The 23,041-nt window shown below is 32.2% G+C and overlaps 2 protein-coding genes across 6 annotated transcripts; one reads left to right on the top strand and one right to left on the bottom strand.

The window, feature by feature from the left end:
* Positions 1 to 409: 409 nt before the first annotated feature.
* On the bottom strand, positions 410 to 5,952 carry LOC108205479 (protein tesmin/TSO1-like CXC 6). Of its 5 annotated transcripts, none has more exons than XM_017375456.2 (8): positions 5,619 to 5,952; positions 4,550 to 4,864; positions 3,926 to 4,103; positions 3,232 to 3,576; positions 2,941 to 3,047; positions 2,705 to 2,799; positions 1,598 to 1,993; positions 410 to 974 (listed from the first exon to the last, which is right to left on the bottom strand). In XM_017375456.2, the coding sequence occupies exons 1-8, from the start codon at positions 5,900 to 5,902 to the stop codon at positions 868 to 870; spliced, it is 1,827 nt and encodes a 608-aa protein (XP_017230945.1). In that variant the 5' UTR covers positions 5,903 to 5,952; the 3' UTR covers positions 410 to 867. The 5 variants fall into 5 exon arrangements, with proteins under 5 accessions (XP_017230945.1, XP_063942161.1, XP_017230943.1 ...); XM_064086091.1 differs by having other exon boundaries at positions 1,598 to 1,963; positions 3,232 to 3,570; XM_017375454.2 differs by having other exon boundaries at positions 4,550 to 4,873; positions 5,619 to 5,951.
* A 5,048-nt stretch (positions 5,953 to 11,000) lies between these two features.
* LOC108204343 (uncharacterized) lies at positions 11,001 to 17,048 on the top strand. The gene is made up of 12 exons (XM_064086089.1): positions 11,001 to 11,224; positions 11,443 to 11,570; positions 11,664 to 11,726; positions 12,320 to 12,441; positions 12,759 to 12,874; positions 12,980 to 13,784; positions 14,429 to 15,160; positions 15,266 to 15,487; positions 15,580 to 15,675; positions 15,781 to 15,975; positions 16,185 to 16,298; positions 16,559 to 17,048. The coding sequence occupies exons 1-12, from the start codon at positions 11,121 to 11,123 to the stop codon at positions 16,817 to 16,819; spliced, it is 2,958 nt and encodes a 985-aa protein (XP_063942159.1). The 5' UTR covers positions 11,001 to 11,120; the 3' UTR covers positions 16,820 to 17,048.
* The last annotated feature ends 5,993 nt before the right edge of the window (positions 17,049 to 23,041 follow it).

The following is a 23,041-nucleotide window of genomic DNA, read 5'->3' as shown; positions in this document are numbered from 1 at the left end:
AGGTCGCTAATTGTAAAAATATGTTATTATACATAATGGGAAAATATGATTGTAATGTCATATTTTTAATAGATTATATTTCTTTCATTTTTATGTCATACTCATTTTTTAGCTAAATTTTTTTGATAATACTCACTTTTTAGTTAAAAGTTTTAGATAATTGAAATTGCTATAATTGTTTGGATCGGCAATTTAATAACATGCTTTTATACCTGCTATGCATTCATCAACCTAACACGTTGGGTATTTGAAACTTTACGGTCTCCTAATCAGAAGCCAGCTCAAATCATACAGCAGAAGCTGCACCTATACAAACTTATAATACACAAAAAAAAGACCAAATGATTTAATAGTAACTGATAATGCTTTGCAAGATGATCTATATAGTTTTCGATATTTTGAGAATATCTAAGAAAAAATATAACTGTGCAGTTTATTCTAATGTATCACCCTTTCTGCAGAACTACATCAGGTTCATGAAGCCACACTACTTCTGAATCTGAAGAAAATAAAAAACATTCACCGATGGTCAAATTCTCAGACAATACATGGCTCTAATGATATTAAAACCAAGCTTACAAAAAATTTAACTTAGGAAAAATAAATTCCCCTATTCGGGATCTTCATGCTGTAGTCCTTCCATTTGCAGGGTAAAACTTAGCACTTGCATCACCTGAATGGACTGCAGCAGGCAGTCGGGGTTTTCTGAAGAAACACATGGCATTACAGTCAGAAGTTATCTGAGACGATGGAACTACAATTTGCTGCTGCAAGTAGACTGGTTCCCATCAATACAGATGGTGGCAAGGTATCTGAAGTACAATGCAACCATGAGTTGCTGCTGCAAGTACACTAGGTAGGTTCCCGTCAATGCAGATGGTCACCGTTTCTTTGTAGTTTGAAATCTTTGATGCCATTCTGCAGGGGTTCTTGTTGACCCTCTCTTACTGTTTGAGATGATGAAGGATGCATCACTGCAAGAGCACGAAAAATCAATAGCTTAGATTACTGAGAAAAATACCATTGCGAAAGTCGTCTATATTAATAATATATTGTGAAAATAAGGACAATTTTGCTCTCTTATGAAAACATGTTTTAGATATAAGTCAATTAGGATATTATATCACATTTCAAGGCATCTAAAATAAGATGATATAAGATTTAAACTCATTAAAAGGTCAAAATTGATGCTGAACCTATAATTTTCTTTTAGTACAAGACAGTTACTTGTAATAGTGAAGAGATATACTCCCTCCGTCTCACCAGATTCTTTGCGTTACTTTTTGACACGCATTTTAAGGCTCTTATAAAGTATACTAACATTATATATATATTTTTAAAAAATTCCTGTAAAAAAGTTTAACGTTTAAACTTTTATTCAGAAAAAGAAAAATTCAAAAATATGTTATAGAAATATACTTTACGAGAGTCTCAAAATGCGTGTAAACAGTGTACGTAAACAATCTGGCGGGACGGAGGGAGTATTAAACATATAAACTCCAAATAAATCTTTCTTAAATCTTGCACCCTGTTATTAGAATAAATCATGCTAAAGAAATATAATTAATTTCATGATTTACGTTGAAAAAGATTTAACCTTGCATGCTTCCAGAAGTGACAAGCCTGTTGAGACAATTCAAGAAATTAGTCAAGACAAGTCTCTCTTGCTCTGCATATAGGTCAGTAAAACCTTGTGTGGTAGATGAACTAATTTTAGGCTGTTTACTACAGCCTCCAACCACACTCGGAGATTGAGCTTCCAGGAATGTTCTATCTTGTTCATCACACATTAGTTCAAGTGTTCCAGGAGACATTGCCCGCTCATGTTGTATATCAACTGGATCTGACCCACTGGAACCTGTCTGGACTTTATCTCCTCCAGATAATACCTGGACTCTACTTTCCACTTTATCTTTATGTAGCTGATTTGATGTAGTAGAGGAGGTCTCACACTGATCTATCTCTGCATTTTCATTTGCTGTGAGTTTTTTGCCTAAACAAATTCCAACTTTTAGACTTTATACAGACAGGCCACACATGATAAAACAGTATCAAATGAAAGTGAAGCTTATTGCAAGATATTGAAGTAAAATACCAAGGTACCAGTGGGTTGGTTAGTATAAACATGCAGCCCTAGCTGACTAAAAGTAGCATCATCTCAGTTTTATAAGGTAATTGTAGAGAATTCAGTTAAAGATTCTTTATCATTCTGCAAATATTTGACCTTCCCCCAAATTAATATCCTCTAATCAACAGTATACTCTATCAGTCTATCACCATATAAGGAAAAACATAGCTATTCAATATTTCCTATTTCACTTTGAATGTCTTGATATGGTATCAAGATCATCACCAAATTCATTCAGAGAAGATCTTAGATTTACAATGGGGTCAAAATTAACATTTCCAGTCCTAAAGTGCGACTTTAGAACAAAAAAACCATATATGTGGGAGAATAGATCTCAACAGTAGTCTTACTCGTGCTAAACCCCAAACATCCCATTACATTAGAGTCGAGTAAGATGGAATTGCTTTATAACATTAAGGTACTTACGAGAACAAGACAATACAACAAAAAAACAGTGGTACAGAATAATCATAAAAAATAAATGCATAGTTAAAAGTAGTCAGTGGACCTTGCAGTGGTCAAACTATTAAATTAGCAATCAAAGTATGAAAATACAAGTACCATGAAATAACTAACCAGCTAGTTTGCTCGAAGCTTCTGCTGAAACTACGACCAAACGTGAGCAAAGCTCCTTTGCATCCTTTAGTCCACGGATAGCTGCTAATTGTGACCTTCAACAGGGAACAAGACATGATTAGCTTTTGAAGGTGACTATATGTTAATCCTCCATAGACTAAACTTCCAAAAAATATACAGGATAGTTTCCGCTCACATGAATAACCTTCTCGAACAGATAATAAACTACAGCATACCTATACATGGAGTCTGAAGATCTTAACATTGTTGCCCTGGCAGCTGCCGCATGAAGAGGGATGGATGGTAGGTGAGACGAGTTACTCAGAGATGTTAGAAAAGTTTCCTAATAGGCATATCAAAGAATGTTTTGATCTTTAGTTTACATTACAAGTTGAAGAGTGGGTTAGATCCCATTCAAGTTTGCATCATGATACCACAAAGAGGTGTCGAGTGATATAAAAAAAAGAGGAAATTTTTTAACTTCCTCATACTTTATTTAAAAAACTGAGTACAGAAACGAGAAAGACCTGACTGTACTTCTGTGCACTTCGGTTATCTAGGGTATTAGCGGGTGCCTCTCCTGTAAATAGGCTCTGAATTTTCCTCTTCTTAATTGCTTGAGGAATATAACCAAAAGCCTGAGTGCTTCCATGTTGCATGAATGCCATAACATTAGTGTGTTCTCCTTGGCGAAGGGCTCTTGCCTCTTCACTTCCTTCACAATTCTTGCAGTCTATGCATCGACAATTTTCTGAGCACATAATATTGGCTTGGAAGCACTCACAATACTTCTTGAGGCACCAAGATTTCTTGCAGTTACATCCTTTATTGTGCTTTCCAACTGTTGTAACCTCTCCTGCCTCTATCTGTGTCTAAAAAAAATTACATGAATTTCAATACAACAAAACGAAATCCTGTCATGACTAACCATAAAAGACAAAGTTATTGTGAAATATCTACAGGAAAGTAAGCTCTGTGTCATAATATATACGTTCCATCCATCCTATATCTACTTCTTGTAAACTTAATCTTTATGTAAGAAACAAGAAGGGAAATATAGTACAACATTAACAATTCAGCAAGAGATCATTCAATACCACTTGAGACAGTCCTGATATTATCACACGTCATTAGACTAGAACTGTCAATTTTAGGGTAATGATCTTATATTTCTATGCTTAAAAACAATGCTCCTACTTCCCAGAGACCCATTTTACATACCCTATTATCTTGAGATCTATGTGGACTTTTAGCAATCTTCGATCTGAAGGCATTAGGATTTCTCTCCAACGTTGCCCCGACTGCCTCTCGCCTAGCAGACTCGTGCTCAACATTATTGTGACAATTTGTGCAGTTGCAACCATTACAATATATGCCAGCAGCAAAGCACTCACAGTACCTGGTGTACCACATAGGAAGTCATAATCAATTGGTACTCATATTATGTCCACATAAAATAAAAGCTAATTGTTCTTAACATGAACTTCTTTCACAGCATTAGAAATAGGTCATTTTAGTGGGAACTGGGAAGGTTGATCCCACAGAATAATATATCTAATTTTCGACTGTTAGATCTAAATTCTAAAATTTTAAATTACAAACCAAATCATTACGTACTATATGGTATGTCTCCATTCCAACAAGCCGTCAGAAATTGTTTGTGACCAAATGTAAGAGTCAAACTACTTTTTACAATTTTAAAAAAAAAAATCAAATTTTTAGGTGCACAAGATTATGCATAAAAAGGGCATTGTTAGACAAAGCAGTTAATCATTTCATTCCACATGAGACAAAATGAGCAGCGTCATGAGCTCCAACTAAACTGAATAATAAAATAGTACTTACAACTTTAAGCAACGAGAATTTTTGCAGTTGCACTGTTTTTGTTTCTTTATAGTACCATCCTTAAATTCCACATTACTTTGTTGGCGAACTTTTGGAGATTCTATTTTCTTGAATTCCACAGTATTCTGCTGTCGTGGTTTTGGAGATTCTGTCTTCTTCAGTTCCACATTTATAGGGTGCCGTGGTTTTGGAGATTCTGCCTTCTTCAGTTCTGAATTAATATGTTGCCGTGATCTTAATAATTCCACATGACTATGTTGTGGTCTTATTGATTCCGCATGACTATGCTGTCGTGGTTTTGGAGATTCCACTTTGCTGTCAACACTAATGCAAGTGAATGTTGACATGCATCACAATTTCACTAGATCAAATCTTCTACAATGACATCAATAGATAAAAAAATAATATTTATGCATTCAAAATACACCCCCGGCCCCATCTCATCAATCAATTATCACCAATGAAAATCAGTTTCAAAATTCAGTTCATAACTCTTATATAGAAGTAAATATCTCCAGCCTTCATGCAAAAACTCTAAATTTAACCACTCCTACTATTGTTTCAAACATACTGGCACACAATTTGAACAAAACAAAGTTTATTTCTTGATAATTCAAATCCACATTGAACTTTCCAACAACCCATTGCACAACAACATCGAATGAACATTGGTCTCTAGAGTATAAGCAAGATACTAACAAATGCAACATTACCCTTATTTTTCAAATGACATAAAGACAAAATTTTTAAAATCCGGACCATAACCTAGACTCTAGCCAGCACACACTAAACCATCACACCAAACACAGCCATCCAATCAATTCACAACATTTTACCCGAAAAAATCACCTCATCAATCTCTCACAGAAATTAAGACAATTAATCACAAATTTACAACAGCAAATCAGAAACCCACATTCAAATCACACATAACAACTCCAAAAATAATAACCCAGTCCAAAAAAATCAAAACTTCAACATAAAACTCAAACCTTTAACATAAAAATCGAAACTTTAACTTAAAAATCAAAACTTTACAATCTATACATACAAACACACACATTGTTACCTCAAATTAGCCTTCTCACCACCACTCCCCACAACCCCATCTCCCTGCACTGCCCTCTTGACCTTCGGATCCACTTCCGGGTCGGGTCGGGCCGCATTCCCCTTCGGCTCCGCCTCAGCCTGTCTCTTCAAAGCCAACGCCAACAGCTTTGACTGCAATTGGGCTTGCGGGTGATCCGGCAAAATCGCCGTCGCCGCCGACGCCCGGCAAATCGCCGTGAAATCCAGCTGCCGCGCCGCCGTTTTGGCGGGTCCGGATCCGGATCCGGGTTCGGGTTTATCCATTATTTGAAATGACAATTTGAATTGTGTTTGTGCTAGGGGTGTGTGTTTGTGTGTGTGTTTTTATACTAGGGGTTTTGTTTTGAATGATTGGAAATGGACGGTGAGGATTTGATTTGGGGTTTGAGTGGACGGATGAGATTGGTCAAAAAGGTTAGGCTTTTTTAAGGAGTGATTGAGACAGATGGAGTTATGTTTGTGAGTTTGGGTCGTGGTAATAGTATTTGGCGCTTGTTTGGTTTGGGTGGGTTTGTATAGACATGAATTTGGGTCTAGTTTTTTTCATTTTGCTTGTGAATGTACGTTGATCTTTGATTTAATTTAAAATAAGTGATTAATATTTATAAATGAAAATTTATTTATTAATAAAAATCAGCTATTTATAAGTTAAATATAATTTTATTTTGTGTGTTTGGATAATTTTTTTGATATTTAAAAGTTATCGAACATAAAATTAATATAATAATAAATTATATTTTTTTTGAAGTTTAGAACAAAGTTGCAAATGAATTCAGCTAGAATCAAAAGTTTAAATCATATGCTGTAACATCTTTTATGAGGCTGCTAAATCATTTTAAAAAATAATATAATACATGATTCTTATTAAATTAATATATTGCGTATCGTGACAACTCCAACTTTGTTCTTTATATTTGTCCTCTTTTTTATATTCTATTATTATTAGATATTGTGACAACTCCAACTTTATTCTTTATATTTGTGAGTGGAATCCGAGGGAAACGAATAATATTCGGCGATAATAAATTAAGAGCACCTGTATATTTTTCGAAAGAGAGGAGATTAAAGAGTCATGGGGTGCTCATTAGAGATCTATTTTTTTATGTCTTAATTAAATTTAAGTTAAGAACTTATTTTAAAAGTATAGAGATGCTTTGATGGAGCTGGTACTTGTATTATGTGATTGCACATATTATTTTTGATATTTACTGCTTAATTACTTATATAATTTATCAAAGGAATCTATCAAAAATAATAATCTTTATCTTTTGAAAATTGTGAAATTACAGTTTGTCATCGAAAGTAGTTACATGTAATTTTTTTATATGATTTGCAACTAAATGCAACTTCGGTAATTTTTCTCGGAAAAAAAAATGAATCTGTTATTGATTTGATTGCGTCATGTTGTATTTGGTTGTGAAGTCGTGGTTTTTAATTTTTTTTAAAGAAAAAGTAGTATTTTTGCTTTTTAAAAAAATATATAACTTTGCAATTTTTTCTAAAATAAATTTATTTTTCGAAATGACCTTTTATAAAAAATAATTAATTGAATTGTTTTTAACCGCTGCATATGTTTTGTTTTAATAATTATATGATTAATATTTGTCATGGATCCGACTTCTTTATTCTCTATTAAATTCGATATAGTGAGAATCAAACTTAAGACCATGGACAAAAACGGATAGCTCTCCCACCCTCAACTGATCACAAATTTCATACTTGATTATAAGAGCACTCCAAATTATTTTAAGATTATGCAAAAGAATCAGAACTTTTACAACTCAAACTAATCAATTTATAAGAAAAAAATTCTTGATGAATTTTTTTTCTATCACTCATAGGTGGTATATCCGATATCTTTTATAAGAATATTTTCGATTATAACTTTAGTTTCGAGTTCTTTTAAGAATTTGTGTGATTTTGATTTCGGACTCAACAGTTATTACTTCAGTATTCTTTATAAATTTTGAATAAAATAATGCGTGATTTTAATATATATATATATATATATATATATATATATATAATATTTTAATGATAAATAAATGAGATAGACGAGACAATAAAATATATAATTGAATATTTTCAACTATTTCCATCGCTTGTATCTAATAAAGAGAATGTCCAATATTAATAAAATTGATTGATGATAATAAAAGATAAAAATTTCAAAATGATAAATAACTCATGTAATATAATACTTAGATAAAAAGATATTAGTTAACAAATTTAATTTTTATAATTTTAAATTTAAACTTAATTTTCCACATATAAATAAATATTAAAATATATATTATATGAATAATCAAAATATCAATAATAATTTTAAATATTTATCAATATATTATCGATTTTGAAATGAATAAGAATTAAGAATATCAGGATATAACCAGTGTTTTAAAAATCCCCGATTTAACCGATTAATCCCGCATTAATCCCCTGCAAGGTCAGCCGCCGATTCGATTTTTGAAATCCGATTAATCTTTATATATATATTTCTTAATCAAAGTATTTATGATAACTTATTAAAATTATAATACTATATTACTTTAAATATGAATAATTATAAAATTTATGAATATAATAAATAATATTAGTTACTAAATAGCTAATATAATAATAAATAAACATTAAATAATATTTTAATATTAAAATAAAGGGTTAATTATCAAGTTGGTCACTGAAGTGGACTTAATATATCAAGTTAGTCACTGAACTTAAAACGGTATCAAGAATGGTCACTGAAGTGACCATAAATATTAAACAAGTACCTTAGAATACGAGTTCAAGTATTAAAAATATTATTTATAAAATTTTACACATTATTTCTAAATGTCATCACAACCAACTAAAAGGTTATGACTTCTAGTATTTAAAATAATATATTTATATTTTATCAAGTTTATCTATTATTTATATTTTATTATATAGTTATTTTCTTTGTTTTAATTAAAAATAAATAATAAATAAACTTGATAAAATCTAAATATATTATCATAAATATTAGATTCATAACCTATTACTTGGTTTCGGAAATGTTCAAAAATAATGTGTAAAATATTATAAATAATATTTTTATTTCTTGAACTTATATTTCAAAGTACTTGTTTGATATTTATGACCACATCAGTGACCATCTTGATACCGTTTTGAGTTCAGTGACCAATTTGATACATTAAGTCCATTTCAGCGACCAATTAGATAATTAACCCTTAAAATAAATCCGATTTTCACTCCGATTAATCCTTCCGATTAATCCCCGATTTCCGACTAATCCCTCAATCGGTACCTCAACCGATTAATTCCGATTCTCGATTTCTGTAAGCATCAATATATATATATAAAGGAGGATGCGGCGTCTCTAGGATTGCTCGATTCAGTCTTCTGATTTTTCTTGAATTTCGGAGAGAAAATATAATTATAATTCAAAAATAAGGTTCAAGAATTCTAAAAGTAATACAATTCTTTTCTTATTTAATACTAAAGATGATACAATTCTTTTCTTATTTGGTATTTCTTATTAAATTCTAAAGATGATACAATAGTATTTCTTATAGAATTCTAACGATGATACAATTCTTTTCTTATTTAGTAATCCTAAAAGAAATAGGATTATATTTATTCAAACTAATAATAATAGATAAAATACAATTTATATTTAAGTTATGTAAAGTAATATATACAATTCTTATTTTCGATAATACATAATATATTGAAGATATGTTTAACGGGAACACGACTGAAAATAACTTTTATGGAATTATAATATTATTTCGTATCAAAATTTATAAAAAAGATTATTTATTAGTATTGTGTTTAAGGGGAGGACGGCCCAAATTAATTTTTACCTAAATAATAATATTTTTTTATTAGTATTATGTTTGACGGGAAAGTAGCTAAAACAATATTTTGTCTAAATTTATGAAAAATTCATAACGCCGCCGCGAAGCGCGGTATATAAAGGAGGATGCGGGCGTCTCTAGAATTGCTCGTCTTCTGATTTTTCTTAAATTTCGGAGAGAAAATATAATTATAATTCAAAAATAAGGTTCAAGAATTCTAAAAATAATACAACTCTTTTTTTATTGAATTCTAAAGATGATACAATTTTTTTTCTTTTTATTTACTACTTTTTATTGAATTCTAAAGATGATATAATTCTTTTCTCTTTGGGTTCTAAAGGTAATACAATTTTTTTCTTACTTAAGAATCCTAAAAGGAGTAGGATTATATTTATTTAAATTAACAATCATAGATAAAATACAATTTATATTTAGGATTTGTAGGGTAATACGTACGATTTTTATTTTCGATTTAGTCTTAAAATTTTATTTTTAATTTCGTATAGAAAATTAAGGATTGTAAAGATATTAATCATTAAAAAAACTAATAGCAAAAAAATTGGGTACATAAAAGAATAATAAATTTTAACTAATAAATAGGAATCATAAAATAAAAATAATTAACAAAAAAATAGGATATATATAATAAGAATCATATATTAATTTTATAATAATGTACATGATTCTTAATTAGTATTGTGTTTGACGGGCACGGGAGGCGGCCCAAACTAATTTTTATCTAAATAATAATAATTTTTCTATTAGTATTATTTTTGACGGGAAAGTGGCTAATATAATTTTTATCTATGTTATAATATTTTTTTTGTTAAAACGGCGGTTCCAAATAATTACAAAAAAAAATAGGATATATAAAATAAGAATCATATATTGATTTTATAATAATGTAAATGATTCTTGATTAGTATTGTGTTTGATGGGCACGGGAGGCGGCCCAAACTAATTTTTATCTAAATAATAATAAATTTTCTATTAGTATTATGTTTGACGGGAAAATGGCTAATATAATTTTTATCTATGTTATAATATTTTTTTTTGTTAAAACGGCGGCTCAAAATAATTTTTATCCAATTATAATTTTTAATTTTATCATAATTAGAATAATTTTTATTAGTATCGTGTTTGACAGTATGGCGACTCAAACTAATATCTAAATTATAATATTTTGTTATTAGTATTGTGTTTGACAAGAGAGCGGCTCAATTTAATTTTGATTTAAATTATAATATTTAATTTTATCATAAAAATAATAATTATGAATTAATATTGTCTTTCACGAGAGGCCGGTTCAAACTAATTTTATTATTAGTATTGTGTTTGACAAGATGACCAGTTAAACAAATTTCTTTACTAATTATAATATTTTTTTTATTAATCATATGTTTAACGGAAAGATGACTCAAAATTTTATATTATTATAATATTAATTCGTATCAAAATTTATAACGCCGCCGTGAAGCGCGACTTCGACTTTATTAACTAGTGTAACTCATAAACCAAACAAAAACGCTAAAAACCAATAAGCACACAAGTCCTCGGCATACATAGCACTAGCCTAGTTCTAAAAGGCCGTCTTCTCCCAACAATCAAACTATCGAATCCTCATCATCAGATCCATCGCCATGAAAATGGCGATTCTTAGGGTTCTTACTTCTCTGCTGCTTCTCTTCTCCTCTTTCAACTTCTCTCACTCTCTCTACGAAGATCAAGTCGGCCTCATGGACTGGTTCTCTCTCTCTCTCTCTCTCTCTCTCTCTCTCTCTCTCTCTCTCTCTCTCTCTCTCTCCCCCTCTCCCTCTCCCTCTCCCTCTCCCTCTCTCTCTCCCCCCCTCCCCCCCTCTCTCTCTTCCCCTCCCTCTCTCCCTCTCCTCTGCATACATATATGTGTGACTAAATTAGAATTGGATTGTGATTTCAAGATTTTTTGATCATATGATTGTGTAGGCATCAACAGTATATAGGGAAAGTGAAGCAAGCAGTGTTCCAGACTCAAAAAGCGGGTCGAAAGCGGGTTATTGTGTCCACTGATGAGAATGTTGTCGCCTCTCTCGATCTCCGTCGCGGCGAGATCTGTAAGGCACCTGTTTAGCTGTTGTAATGGAATAATTGATTGAGTTTTTGGTGATAGTTGGATTGATTATGTTGAATTGTTTGTTCTTGTGTAGTTTGGAGGAAGGTTTTGGGAGCCAAAGATTCCGTTGATGAGATTGCCCTGGCTCTCGGAAAATGTATGCTGTTCTCTTTACTGTCTTGTTGTGTAATTGCATGGTTGTGAAGATAAGTAATGAGTGGCAATTCAACTTACAAATTTTTGGTTGCGCTAGCTTGGATTCTATTAAGTGGTTATGTGTTAAGAATGTATACGTTAGATTTTTTCCTTAGTATTGGCTAATAATCATGAAATTTTAATTGAAAATATCTTTGTTTGAGTATTTCATGAAACATCAGGACTTGGTATTTCTTTCCTTTGAATTTTGAGGTATATTTGTAGTAGATGCGAGGCATAATTTGAATTTGAAATGATTTCAGCCTTTTAAAAATAAGTTAATGGAAGTCAAAAGCTAGTTATATCAGGCATTAGTTATGTAAGTAGCTATGTTGGACTCAATGTACATCCGCTAAACTTGACAGATGCAGAGCAAGCTAGTTTATAAAGCATGGGATTGATTTCAGTTTTTAATTGAAGTGTTTTTTTTTATAAGTATCAAAACAGCTTCTTAAGCATATGATAGTTAATTTGTTCCGAACTGTCTTTATCTGCATTTGTTGGAATTTAGTGTTACATAAATCCTGGCCTGATATATGCTTGACCTTATTTCAGATGTTATTACACTGTCATCAGAGGGAAGTGTTTTAAGAGCCTGGAACCTTCCTGACGGGCTCATGGTTTGGGAATCTTTTCTTACAGGATCAGAGTCTTCAAAGCCATTGTTGCTGGTTCCTGTAAGTTAATACTATTCATTAACTAAATGATTCTATTTACAACATTGTCTATTATACATTGTTCTCTCTATCGTATCGTTTAGCCATTATACTATAGAATTGTGGCCAAATGTCATGAGCTCTTGTATTGTATGTCTTGTAAATTATAGTTTTGTTTATTACCAAATTTTGCGATGGCATGAAGCCTTTATTTTCAACCATGATGCTTTAAATTACTGGTTTATGCTAAAAAGCAGGAAAGCATAGATTATAGAATGAGGGCATGCAGGAAATTTTTGGAAATTATTTTCCTTATTAATTGATGCTGATGTTTATAGGAAACTTTGAAAGTCGACAAGGATAGTGTAATACTTGTTTATGGTTGTGGATCTCTCCATGCCATTTCGAGCATAGATGGAGAAGTTTTATGGAGCAAAGACTTGGCAACTGAAGGGTACATAAATATGAAAATATTTTTTTAAGTTTTCTTCATATATATATATATATATTATATTTACAAGGCCGTACCATAATCATCTCCTGCTGATTTTATATGCAGCATATTGGTTCAACAATTAATTTATAATGACGAAAATGATTTTGTATATGCTGTGGGATTTGATGGCGTCTCCAAATTTCATTTATATCAAATTAATGCCAAGAATGGCGAGTTGCTGAAACACAATAGTGCCGCATATCCTGGTGGCTTTTCTGGGGAGATGCTGTTAGTCACAAAAGACAGACTTGTTACACTAGATTCTAGTAGATCAACCGTGGTAGCAATAGAAATTAGTGAAGAAAAGATTGTTTTTGAACCGACACAAGTTTCAGATCTTCAGGATGTTTCTGGTACTGCAGTTTTACTGCCTGCTAAACTTGCAGGGATATTTGCTGTCAAAGTGAATACAGTTATTCTTTTTGTGAAAGTGACTAATTTTGGAAAGTTGGAGCTAGTGGATAAACTTGATCACACAGTAGCTGTGAGTGATGCCTTGTCATTTTCAGAAGGACAACAGGCTTTTGCTCTGGTGCAACATGAAGGTAGTAAGATTGACCTCACCATAAAGCTTAATAATGATTGGAGTAGCAACTTGCTCAAAGAAAGCATAAACATGGACCAAGACAGGGGTGTGGTGCAGAAAATGTTTATCAATAACTATATCCGGACAGATAGGTCATATGGCTTCAGAGCTTTGCTTGTTATGGAAGATCATTCACTTTTATTAGTACAACAAGGTGAAATTGTCTGGAGTAGGGAGGATTCACTTGCTTCAGTCATAGATGTGACGACATCAGAGTTACCTGTAGAAAAGGATGGTGTATCAGTAGCGAAAGTGGAGCATAGCCTATTTGATTGGCTTCAGGTATGAAAGCTTCTTGCAATAGTATTTAAGTTTTATCTATCATCAGAACCTATATAGAGTAAAGAGTAAAGACATAGTTTGTCATTTACAAGTTTGTTTGCTAACACCAGCTCTTTGAATTTGTAAAAAACCAAAACTGCAGTTTTTTATTCAAGTATTGAACACACATTATGACCCAACATATATGATGTATATGTAAAGAAATTATGTATTGTCACTTGAGATTGTGCTGTTATCACTCTAAGGATTTTCTTATGTCAGTATATGTGTGTGTGTGTGGGTGTGTGTGGTATGTATTAGTATACATACCTACAGTTTCTGATAGTTAAAACTAGATTTTTCAGCTTGCTACTCAGCTCATAGTAATTCCACTTGATCCACTCAAAATAATTCGACCTCGCTTCCCATTCCAATCATCTAGCAATTGTTTACTAAAAGCAAGTTTTCCAATTTTAATTCTCTACTAAAGTCTATAATCCAGTACCTGTCGTATTTCAGTAGAAAGGAAATTTGAGGTATATTGTATTTGTTGCTTACAGTCTCTACGATGGTATTCTCTTGTTAATTACTTATAGATGCTAAACACCTGTTCACTTCTAAGCTTTCATGATAAATTTTTTAATATATCATTTTTAATTGTGAAGGGTCACTTGCTGAAGCTTAAAGGTACCCTAATGCTTGCTACTCCCGATGAAGTTGTAGCTATTCAAAAAATGAGGTTACAAAGCTCAGAAAAGAGCAAAATGACTCGAGATCATAATGGGTTTCGAAAGCTGTTGATAGTACTTACTCGAGCAGGGAAAGTTTTTGCTTTGCACACTGGAGATGGAAGAATAATCTGGTCTCAACTGTTGCATACTCTTCGTAAAACAGGATCATGTGAATCTCCATCCGGGCTTAAGTTACTCCAATGGCAGGTACCTCATCACCATGCCATGGACGAGAATCCATCTGTTCTTGTCACCGGCAGATGTGGAGTTACATCAGATTCCCCTGGTGTTCTTTCTATTGTTGATGCATACTCGGGAAAAGAGGTTAACAGTTTCAGTTCCATTCATTCCATAGTACAAGTTATACCATTGCCATATACCGATTCAAAGGAACGACGTCTGCACTTACTGATTGATGATGTAAAACGTGCTCACTTGTACCCCCAGACTTCTGAGGCAGTTGAAATTTTCAAAAGTGAGTTTACAAACATATATTGGTACTCAGTTGAAGAGAATAACGGCATTCTACGGGGCCATGCAGTGAAGAGCAATTGCATTCTTGATGTAGCAGATGAATACTGTTTTGAAACCAGGGATTTATGGTCCGTTGTGTTCCCCTCAGAGTCGGAAAAGATTATTACAACCGTGACACGAAAACTTAACGAGGTATTCTTTTGGGAACCAATGAGATTATTCAATCTATATAGACTATAGTAGTACTAGTTCTTCTCTTTCCCGTCTTAAGTATATGTTACATGATTTATGGCTCAGGTGGTTCATACTCAAGCAAAGGTTATAGCAGACGAAGATGTGATGTTTAAGTATATATCAAAGAATATACTTTTTGTGGCTACTGTTTCACCTAAAGCTACTGGTGAAATTGGCTCAGTGACCCCAGAGGAATCTTCTCTTGTTGTCTATCTTATTGACACTATAACTGGTCGTATACTGCACCGCATGACTCATCATGGTTCACAAGGTCCTGTGCATGCTGTAAGTATGCTTTTTAAATATGTCATGATTTTAATGAAAGAATTGTCTATGGTGGACACTGATTATTGTTTTTTGCATCCTCTCCTTTGAAGGTCCTAAGTGAGAATTGGGTTGTCTACCACTATTTTAATCTAAGAGCGCACAGATATGAGATGTCTGTCATTGAGATCTATGACCAGTCTCGAGCGGTATGCCCTTTGAGCTCAAGCCTTCTTTATTATCTTATTATTATTTGTTTTTTCTGATATGTTGAATTGTACTTGTCTTTAGCTCTAATTGTCAATCATCTGCAGGATAACAAAGATGTTTTAAAGCTTGTATTTGGGAAGCACAATCTTACTTCGCCCATTTCTTCTTATTCACGTCCGGATGTTGTGACAAAGTCCCAGTCTTACTTTTTCACGCATTCTGTGAAAACAATAGCCGTTACATCAACAGCTAAGGGCATAACATCACGGCAGCTACTTGTTGGCACAATTGGGGATCAGGTTAGCCTTGTGTTCCCTAGTAAGACTGTATTTTATTCCTAATATATTATTTGTCGCAGCTTGGATATTGTTAGTGTCAAATTTTAATTTGAACTTTTCCATGACAATCTTAAGAAACAATTTTCTTTCACATTGTAAGTTCCACCTAAAATGCTAATATTTGAAGTGGAACCTTAAAATGCTAATATTGTTTCTTAAATATGTTATAGGTCTTGGCACTTGATAAGCGGTTTCTGGATCCTAGGCGATCACTTAATCCTACTGCAGCTGAGAAAGAGGAAGGAATCATACCTTTAACTGATTCGTTGCCAATTCTTCCACAGGTTAGCTGCCGTATACCATTTTCCTTCTTTGTTTAAATCAGCTCTTGGTTCAGCTTTATTCATGTATTCAGAAAGTCACTTGCCAGTTTTAGGTTTTATGGATTGATTAATTTCACTTGCATAATATTTTTTCCATCCTGGAAAAGCTAGTATGTGTTGTGATGGGACGAGTTATCTCTCTAGGATTTATTGATTATGCAACTGAAGTTCGACATGTTATTTGATTTGTATTGACATAAATAATTGGTTATCATGTGCAGTCTTATGTGACACATGCCCTTAAAGTAGAAAACCTTAGGGGCATAGAAGTTATACCTGCAAAGCTGGAATCCACCACTCTCATCTTCGCATATGGTGTGGATCTCTTTTTCACCCGACTGGCACCCTCAAGAACATATGATTCACTTACGGAAGATTTCAGCTATGCCCTACTTCTAATAACAATTGTAGCACTTGTTGTGGCAATCTTTGTGACATGGATTTTATCAGAGAGAAAGGAATTGCAAGAGAAATGGAGGTGATCAGGCTGTTTACGCAAGCTATCCAAAAACTTTTCACCATTTAGTTATTTTTCATTTTCTAGTATAAATTGTTATATGTAACTTCTTGTAATTTTAGTTTTACGGTCTAATGCCACTTTTGTAGTGTTCTTAAAGAAATCATAATTTGATGTTGTAAACTTGGAAGCACAGCAAGAGAAGATTTTATGAACAGTTTTGACATTAACAAGGTTTTCAAAATTGCCTGCAACTGTTATTTGAGCTTCATTTTACAGTTAGGGACTGAATGAGCAATTTCTATTGATTTTTAAATATTTTTGGTTATTCCATTTCGTAGCAACAGTGATGGACTTATAGTGCCAATTTAACACAGAATACTTTGTTGATTTTTTTTATATGTTGCATATGCACTTTTTGTTTAATAGTGCATGAATTATTGAATTTATAGTTTCAATTCAACACCATGACAGAATAATTTGTTAGACTTTTTCATATGTTCGTGCATTCTTTTTTCAGAATCTTTTTAATAGTGCAAGGATCTTTAACGAAATATTTTGTTGACTTTTTTATGTGTTGCTCATTCAGTTTTTTTCAGAATATTTTTAAATAGTGCACAAAATTGTGATCATTTACCAAATATGTTTTTAACATGTCATCTTTAAAATCTTAAATCATGGATTATTTGATTGTTACTTCCAAGAGAGACCATTAAAACAATCGTACAATTAATCTTTATATACAAGATTGGTTGACTCTTATTTTTCTCAAAATTAGCTTTCATGAAGTATCGTACAATTAATCTTTATATACAAGATTGGTTGACTCTTATTTTTCTCAAAATCAGCTTTTATGAAGTAGGAAATCTTTATATACAAGATTGGTTGACTCTTACTTTTTTCAAAATCAGCTTTCATGAAGTAGGAATGAATTTCAGTGTACCAGGCCCCCATCGTAACAAAAATAAACTCCATTTTGTGAATAATTTTTCGCCACAATTCTAGTTTTATATGTCTGTATAGTTTCATCAGAACTTAATTTTGTTTTGTATATCCATTGTAATCCAATAACTTTGCTAGATTTTGGATGCTCAACAAGTTTCCATGTTTGATTTTTCTTTATCAATTTGATTACTTCGCCTATGGCCTTCCACCAAACTTCTTGCTTTCTTTCTTCTTCAAACATCGACAAAGTTACATCTCTCATACACATCATGTTTGTTGAGTGGGTGTCAACCGATGTTTCACAAATCACATCATAAAGATAAAGAAAGTTCATGACCCAGACAAAATCATAATAATGTGGAGTTAATGGGTGTTGTACGGCCCAACAAGTGATATTAGAGCCAATCGTTAAGAAGTTGATCTTTTGAGAGGAGTTCTTCTTCACTTGTTCCATAATCTATAGGAGAATCATTATTTTCATGTTCCTCTACAAAAGATAACTCTTGCACTTTGTTATATTTCTATCGTTATATTTCAATTGCAAAAAGCTTTTTCATTGAATATACATCTTTATTGATCTAAAATCTCCCATGCTTCCTTTGCTTTGGTTGCACTACAGATTATAGGAAAAATTGTTGCTGAAACTCCTTGTATGAAAAGCAAAGCCGTAGAGAAACTCCTTGTTGTATGAAAAGCAAAGCCTTAGAGTCCTTCATACGATTATCATACAATTCTTCTTCTCAGCATGGCAGGGACGGAACCAGAATTTTTTTTTTCCGCGGGACGAAAATTCACGAAATTTTTTTTAAGGACGGAGTTTATGAAGCATGACAAGTTCAGGAGAGCAGATACACAAAATTATGAGTTTTGAGGGGACCAGATACACAAGATTATGAGTTTTGGGGACTAAATACTACAAATTATGAATTTTAATCATATAAATTTGATTATATATAAGGCCTTGGGAAAGGGTTTGGGGGGGGGGGGGGGGGGGGGCAAGACCACCCCATACCCCTGGGATCCGTCAATGGTTAGAGGCTTAGAGCAGCGTCATTTTCTGGCCCAGTATAGCCAGATTCAACACGAAACTCCATAGGTTTTGAGAAACAACAAATTTCTCATCTTGATCTTCCAAAACTTGTAATTTTCTCCATAAAAAATTGAAACCAGAACTTGAGAAAGTGCAGCACCTGTGCTTGCCATTTCTAATATTAAGTCCTGTTTTTGCTGTGAAAAAGAATAATGCCCGCTTGAATTGTGACTCGGAGCTCTGATACTAAAATTATGTTATTTTCATGAATACTAGACTAAAGCAGGAGGTTTATGCCGAGCTCTTTAAATATAAAACATTCAGAGAGGTTAAAGGAAGAGGGGAAACTGGATAGTATTACTTAAACTTCACATAATATATTTTTGTTTACAAGATTTTCTGATTTATACTAGTAAATAGATGAGTCTTCAAGATAATTAACTCTTTAGACTTCTAATGCAATAAATTCTAACCACTGAGTAAAGGAACGATGATGATAATCCTCCCGTTTGTGGTTCTTTATGGATACATAAATCGCTCCAGAATTTCACGATTAAAAGCCAATTATTTATATGTAATGTATTGTTCTTTCATATTCGGCTTGTCGACAAAGAACAATACATAATACCAAATTCAAACAGAAGAGATGTCACATACGTTGAATTGAGAACCATAACAAATTTTTAGTGAAGGGACAAGTTCTGTCGATAGAGCCAAATAAAGCAGTAAAATGGAACGTGATATACTAGAGACATCGAACAATAGTTATTTTTCATTTTATAGTATAAAATGTTAGATACAAATTCTTGTAGTTTTCTTACAGAATCATAATTTGATGCTGTACATCACAAGCACGAGGAAAAACTGTTCTATCTAAAGAGAAAGGAAAGATTTTGAGAAAAATACAGGAAAGACGTGTGATAAGTCAGAAAAACAGAGAGAAGATAGCACATATGCTAATATACAGCGCTCACATACAAGATAAAAACAATCACAAAAAACTTGAAAGATGTCTTTCCCCCCTCTTCCTCAGCTTTAGGTCTTCGCCACGGATCATGTAATTTTCTTGGCGACCTGGCACGCTATAATATGCCGGGTTTTGGTTAAGTATGCAGGCTTCATGTCTTTCAGGTGTTGTGACAATTCTCTTCGGATTGCGTTGCCGACGGCGAGATGAAACACCAGTAGCTGTAGTCTTTCTCTTATTTTCTTGATGATGGCGAGATGGCTCACCAGTACTTTTTGAAGGCAAGTTGCAGTCTTGTCCTGCATATGTTAATGATACTTGTTAATTACAAACAAGTACACCAAACAAGAAAACTGAACTTTATCTTTGAATTAAGTATTGATACCTTCTTCAGCAGATTCCATCTCTTCCAGCAGTACTGCGACCCTTGCCAGTTCAAGAAGTCGAGCCGTGTCTTGAAGTTCTCCTTGAGGATCACTCGCAACACGAGCTTTGCTGCCATCTCCTTCAGCATCTGTCCAAAAACCAATAGTAAATTTAAAATGGAAGGGTGTTAGTGATTAAAATCTATTAAGACAATACACTTAAGGTTGGATTTAAAACTTCATATTGCCAATCATTTTTTTCTAAAATTCAGGAAGATCAGAAGTACCAGAAGTGATAAGGTGTCAAACGCCCACCACTTAAACCGAAGAACATCAACTGGTGCTTTCAACTGCTGCCATGACTGATTTTCTCCGAAGGGGTTACATGCCTTCGGGTCTGTTTCCCGAGTGTCAGCCACATATTTACTGACAACACACATCATAAAACTTATCAGAGCAAAATTCGCCAAAAAACAATAAAAACCACCGAATTCAAAGAAAATGATTTTTTTATAATATTTTATATTGTCATATATATTTCACATACCTGTAATATAATTGGAGTATAATCTTCATTGTTTACCAAGTTATGATGATATCAACACACTTGCAAGAAAAATAAATCATAATAAGATATATAATATTCTATTTCTCTTGAACATCTATAATCGAATTAAAAAAAGTAATGTTGATCAAATTTTATTATTACCGATTTATTCATTAAAAAATTAAAATTATAGTCTGCTACATCTGTTGCTGCTCCAGAACCAAACATCACCTCCTTCCCCATTCTTACAGCGTTGTGATCAGACTTGCTACAACACTTATATATCTACAACAACTATTGAAACTAATGGTTATAAAATGAGTCTAAACTTTAATTTAAGGGCTTTCTGTGTGAAAGAAGAAATCTTACACTCTTTTAATTGTAATAATTCATGAGTTGTTGGCAAGGAGGTAAGAGGTAATTGAAATTTGAAACCTTTATAATTCAGGATACAAATGACAACCCTCGCCGCCGCACACCATACGGGGTCATATGAAGAAACATATGAAGAAACCCTGATATTTATATTAGTGTACACATGATTTTAGCCGTCCGATCACATTCCAGATCCTTCTATACTTTTAATGGTCAGGATGATAAGATTCTAATCAATTAAAAATAAATATTACCTTAAAATTACTATAGAATTGTTTAATTTTGTTCAAGTAATATAATATTCATGCTCATTATTGTTTTATTATAAGTAAAATTATATTAATTAAATTTAATAAAATTAATATAATTAGTGCATTACTATATTGTAATGTTGCTAGCATTAGAAATTCACATTAATGTTACATAATTAATAAGATATTATTTCAAATTTAATTATATATAATGTTATATAGTTTTGTTGAGTAAAATTAATTAAAACATGCATTAAGTAATGTTATTTGAAAAAGTTTTAAATTTTTATAAAATTCTTCATTAATTGGTAAAATAATATCGTTACATCATTATTTTTAGAATAAATTATTATTTGGAATTTCAAATTAATTTTAAAACATAAGAAAAATTTTATAAGTAGATAGTTATTATTTAATATTTATAACTAACATTGATCGCTTAATATAGATTATATTTATTGAACATCAAATAAAAATATATAAAAAATATTAAATAAAATTTGTCACCAAACATTTAAATTCTTTTTTAATTACAAGGAGATTATAAATATTAAAATTATTTAATATTTAATAAAAAATTTCATCATTCTCATGATATTATGAAGTTTTAAACTTGCTATATGTTTTATATTATTCCTTCACCATTTTTATCTCCATTGTAATTTTTGTGATGAGCATGTCAAAATAATAAGAATAGTGGTAAATTTTGATTGGAAAGTTATTCAAGTTTAAAAAATATTAGAACAAAAATTTATGATTAATTTTAAAATTTCATATTTTCATTCTAGTTTTCCTAGAAGATTAAAATTAAGGCCCAAAACACTCGATAAAAAAAAAAAAGGCCCAAAACACATAATGTTGTTTATTCACCAAGTGCACCACCACGTGAACATTAAGCCGTGCTTTCAACTACTCCCATTTTAATAATTTTTTTATGAAGGCTACCAACTTGACAGAATCAAAATTTATCAACACAAATGAGTTACCTAATGTAACTAGAGAACAAATCACATTTGACAAACAAATGATTTTATTAACAGAAATCATTCATCCGAACCCGGACAAACCCCCCTAACTGTAACTACAATCTGATTATCTGATTGTGAAACAAAGAACGAGGTACAACTTAACTCTCTTAGACCATCATTTAAACCTCTATTCCATAAAATTTGGTACGGCCTGGAAAACAGCTTTACACAAATATTTTTCTTGCTTTCCCATGCTTTTGTTATACCTGAGATTGAGGTTTAGGCCTATAATTATTGTGTTAGACATCCAAAGAAATAAGCCAATTTTATAAATTTTTTGTTAACCAATTAATAAATAAGTATTTTTTAATTGACTTCCCTTCTTAATAAAATTAGAGTACTATAGTTCCCGCAACACAAACATTTGTTTGTTTCTTCTAAATAAACATTGGTTGTTTTGTCCATACATTTGACAGATATAACTGTTTGTAATTTGATGTTGTAAATCAGGCCCAAGAAAAAACTGTCCTATCTAATAAGAAAAGGAAGATTTTGTTTAAAATACAGCAAAGATGTGATAAGTCAGGAAACAGAGAGAAGATAACACAAATGTTAAGATACGGTGCACACAAACATAATGAAAACAATTACACAAAACTTGAAAGAAAACATCTAATTCATGATCCTGCGTCTTTTCCCCCTCTTCCTCAGCTTCTTTAGGTCTTCGCCACGGATCATGTAATTTTCTTGGGGACCTGGAACGCTATAATCTGCCGGGTTTTGGTTAAGTATGCAGGCT

This window comes from Daucus carota, chromosome 1 (assembly GCF_001625215.2).
Source record: "Daucus carota subsp. sativus chromosome 1, DH1 v3.0, whole genome shotgun sequence".
In the NCBI taxonomy this organism is placed as follows: Eukaryota; Viridiplantae; Streptophyta; class Magnoliopsida; order Apiales; family Apiaceae; genus Daucus; species Daucus carota.
The sequence above is the reverse complement of the archived record's forward strand: the minus strand, read 5'-3'. Positions and strand labels throughout refer to the sequence as shown.

Bases quoted from the DNA above. Each gene is read 5' to 3' on its own strand.
- LOC108205479 (XM_017375454.2), bottom strand. From the start codon at position 5,902: ATGGATAAACCCGAACCCGGATCCGGATCCGGACCCGCCAAAACGGCG. The intron at 4,874-5,618 runs GTAACAATGTGT...CACTTGCATTAG, and splicing joins GGTGAGAAGGCTAATTTGAG to TGTTGACAGCAAAGTGGAAT. The intron at 2,800-2,940 runs GTATGCTGTAGT...TCCCTGTTGAAG, and splicing joins TCTTCAGACTCCATGTATAG to GTCACAATTAGCAGCTATCC.
- LOC108204343 (XM_064086089.1), top strand. From the start codon at position 11,121: ATGAAAATGGCGATTCTTAGGGTTCTTACTTCTCTGCTGCTTCTCTTC. The intron at 11,225-11,442 runs GTTCTCTCTCTC...ATGATTGTGTAG, and splicing joins CAAGTCGGCCTCATGGACTG to GCATCAACAGTATATAGGGA. The intron at 12,442-12,758 runs GTAAGTTAATAC...TGATGTTTATAG, and splicing joins AGCCATTGTTGCTGGTTCCT to GAAACTTTGAAAGTCGACAA.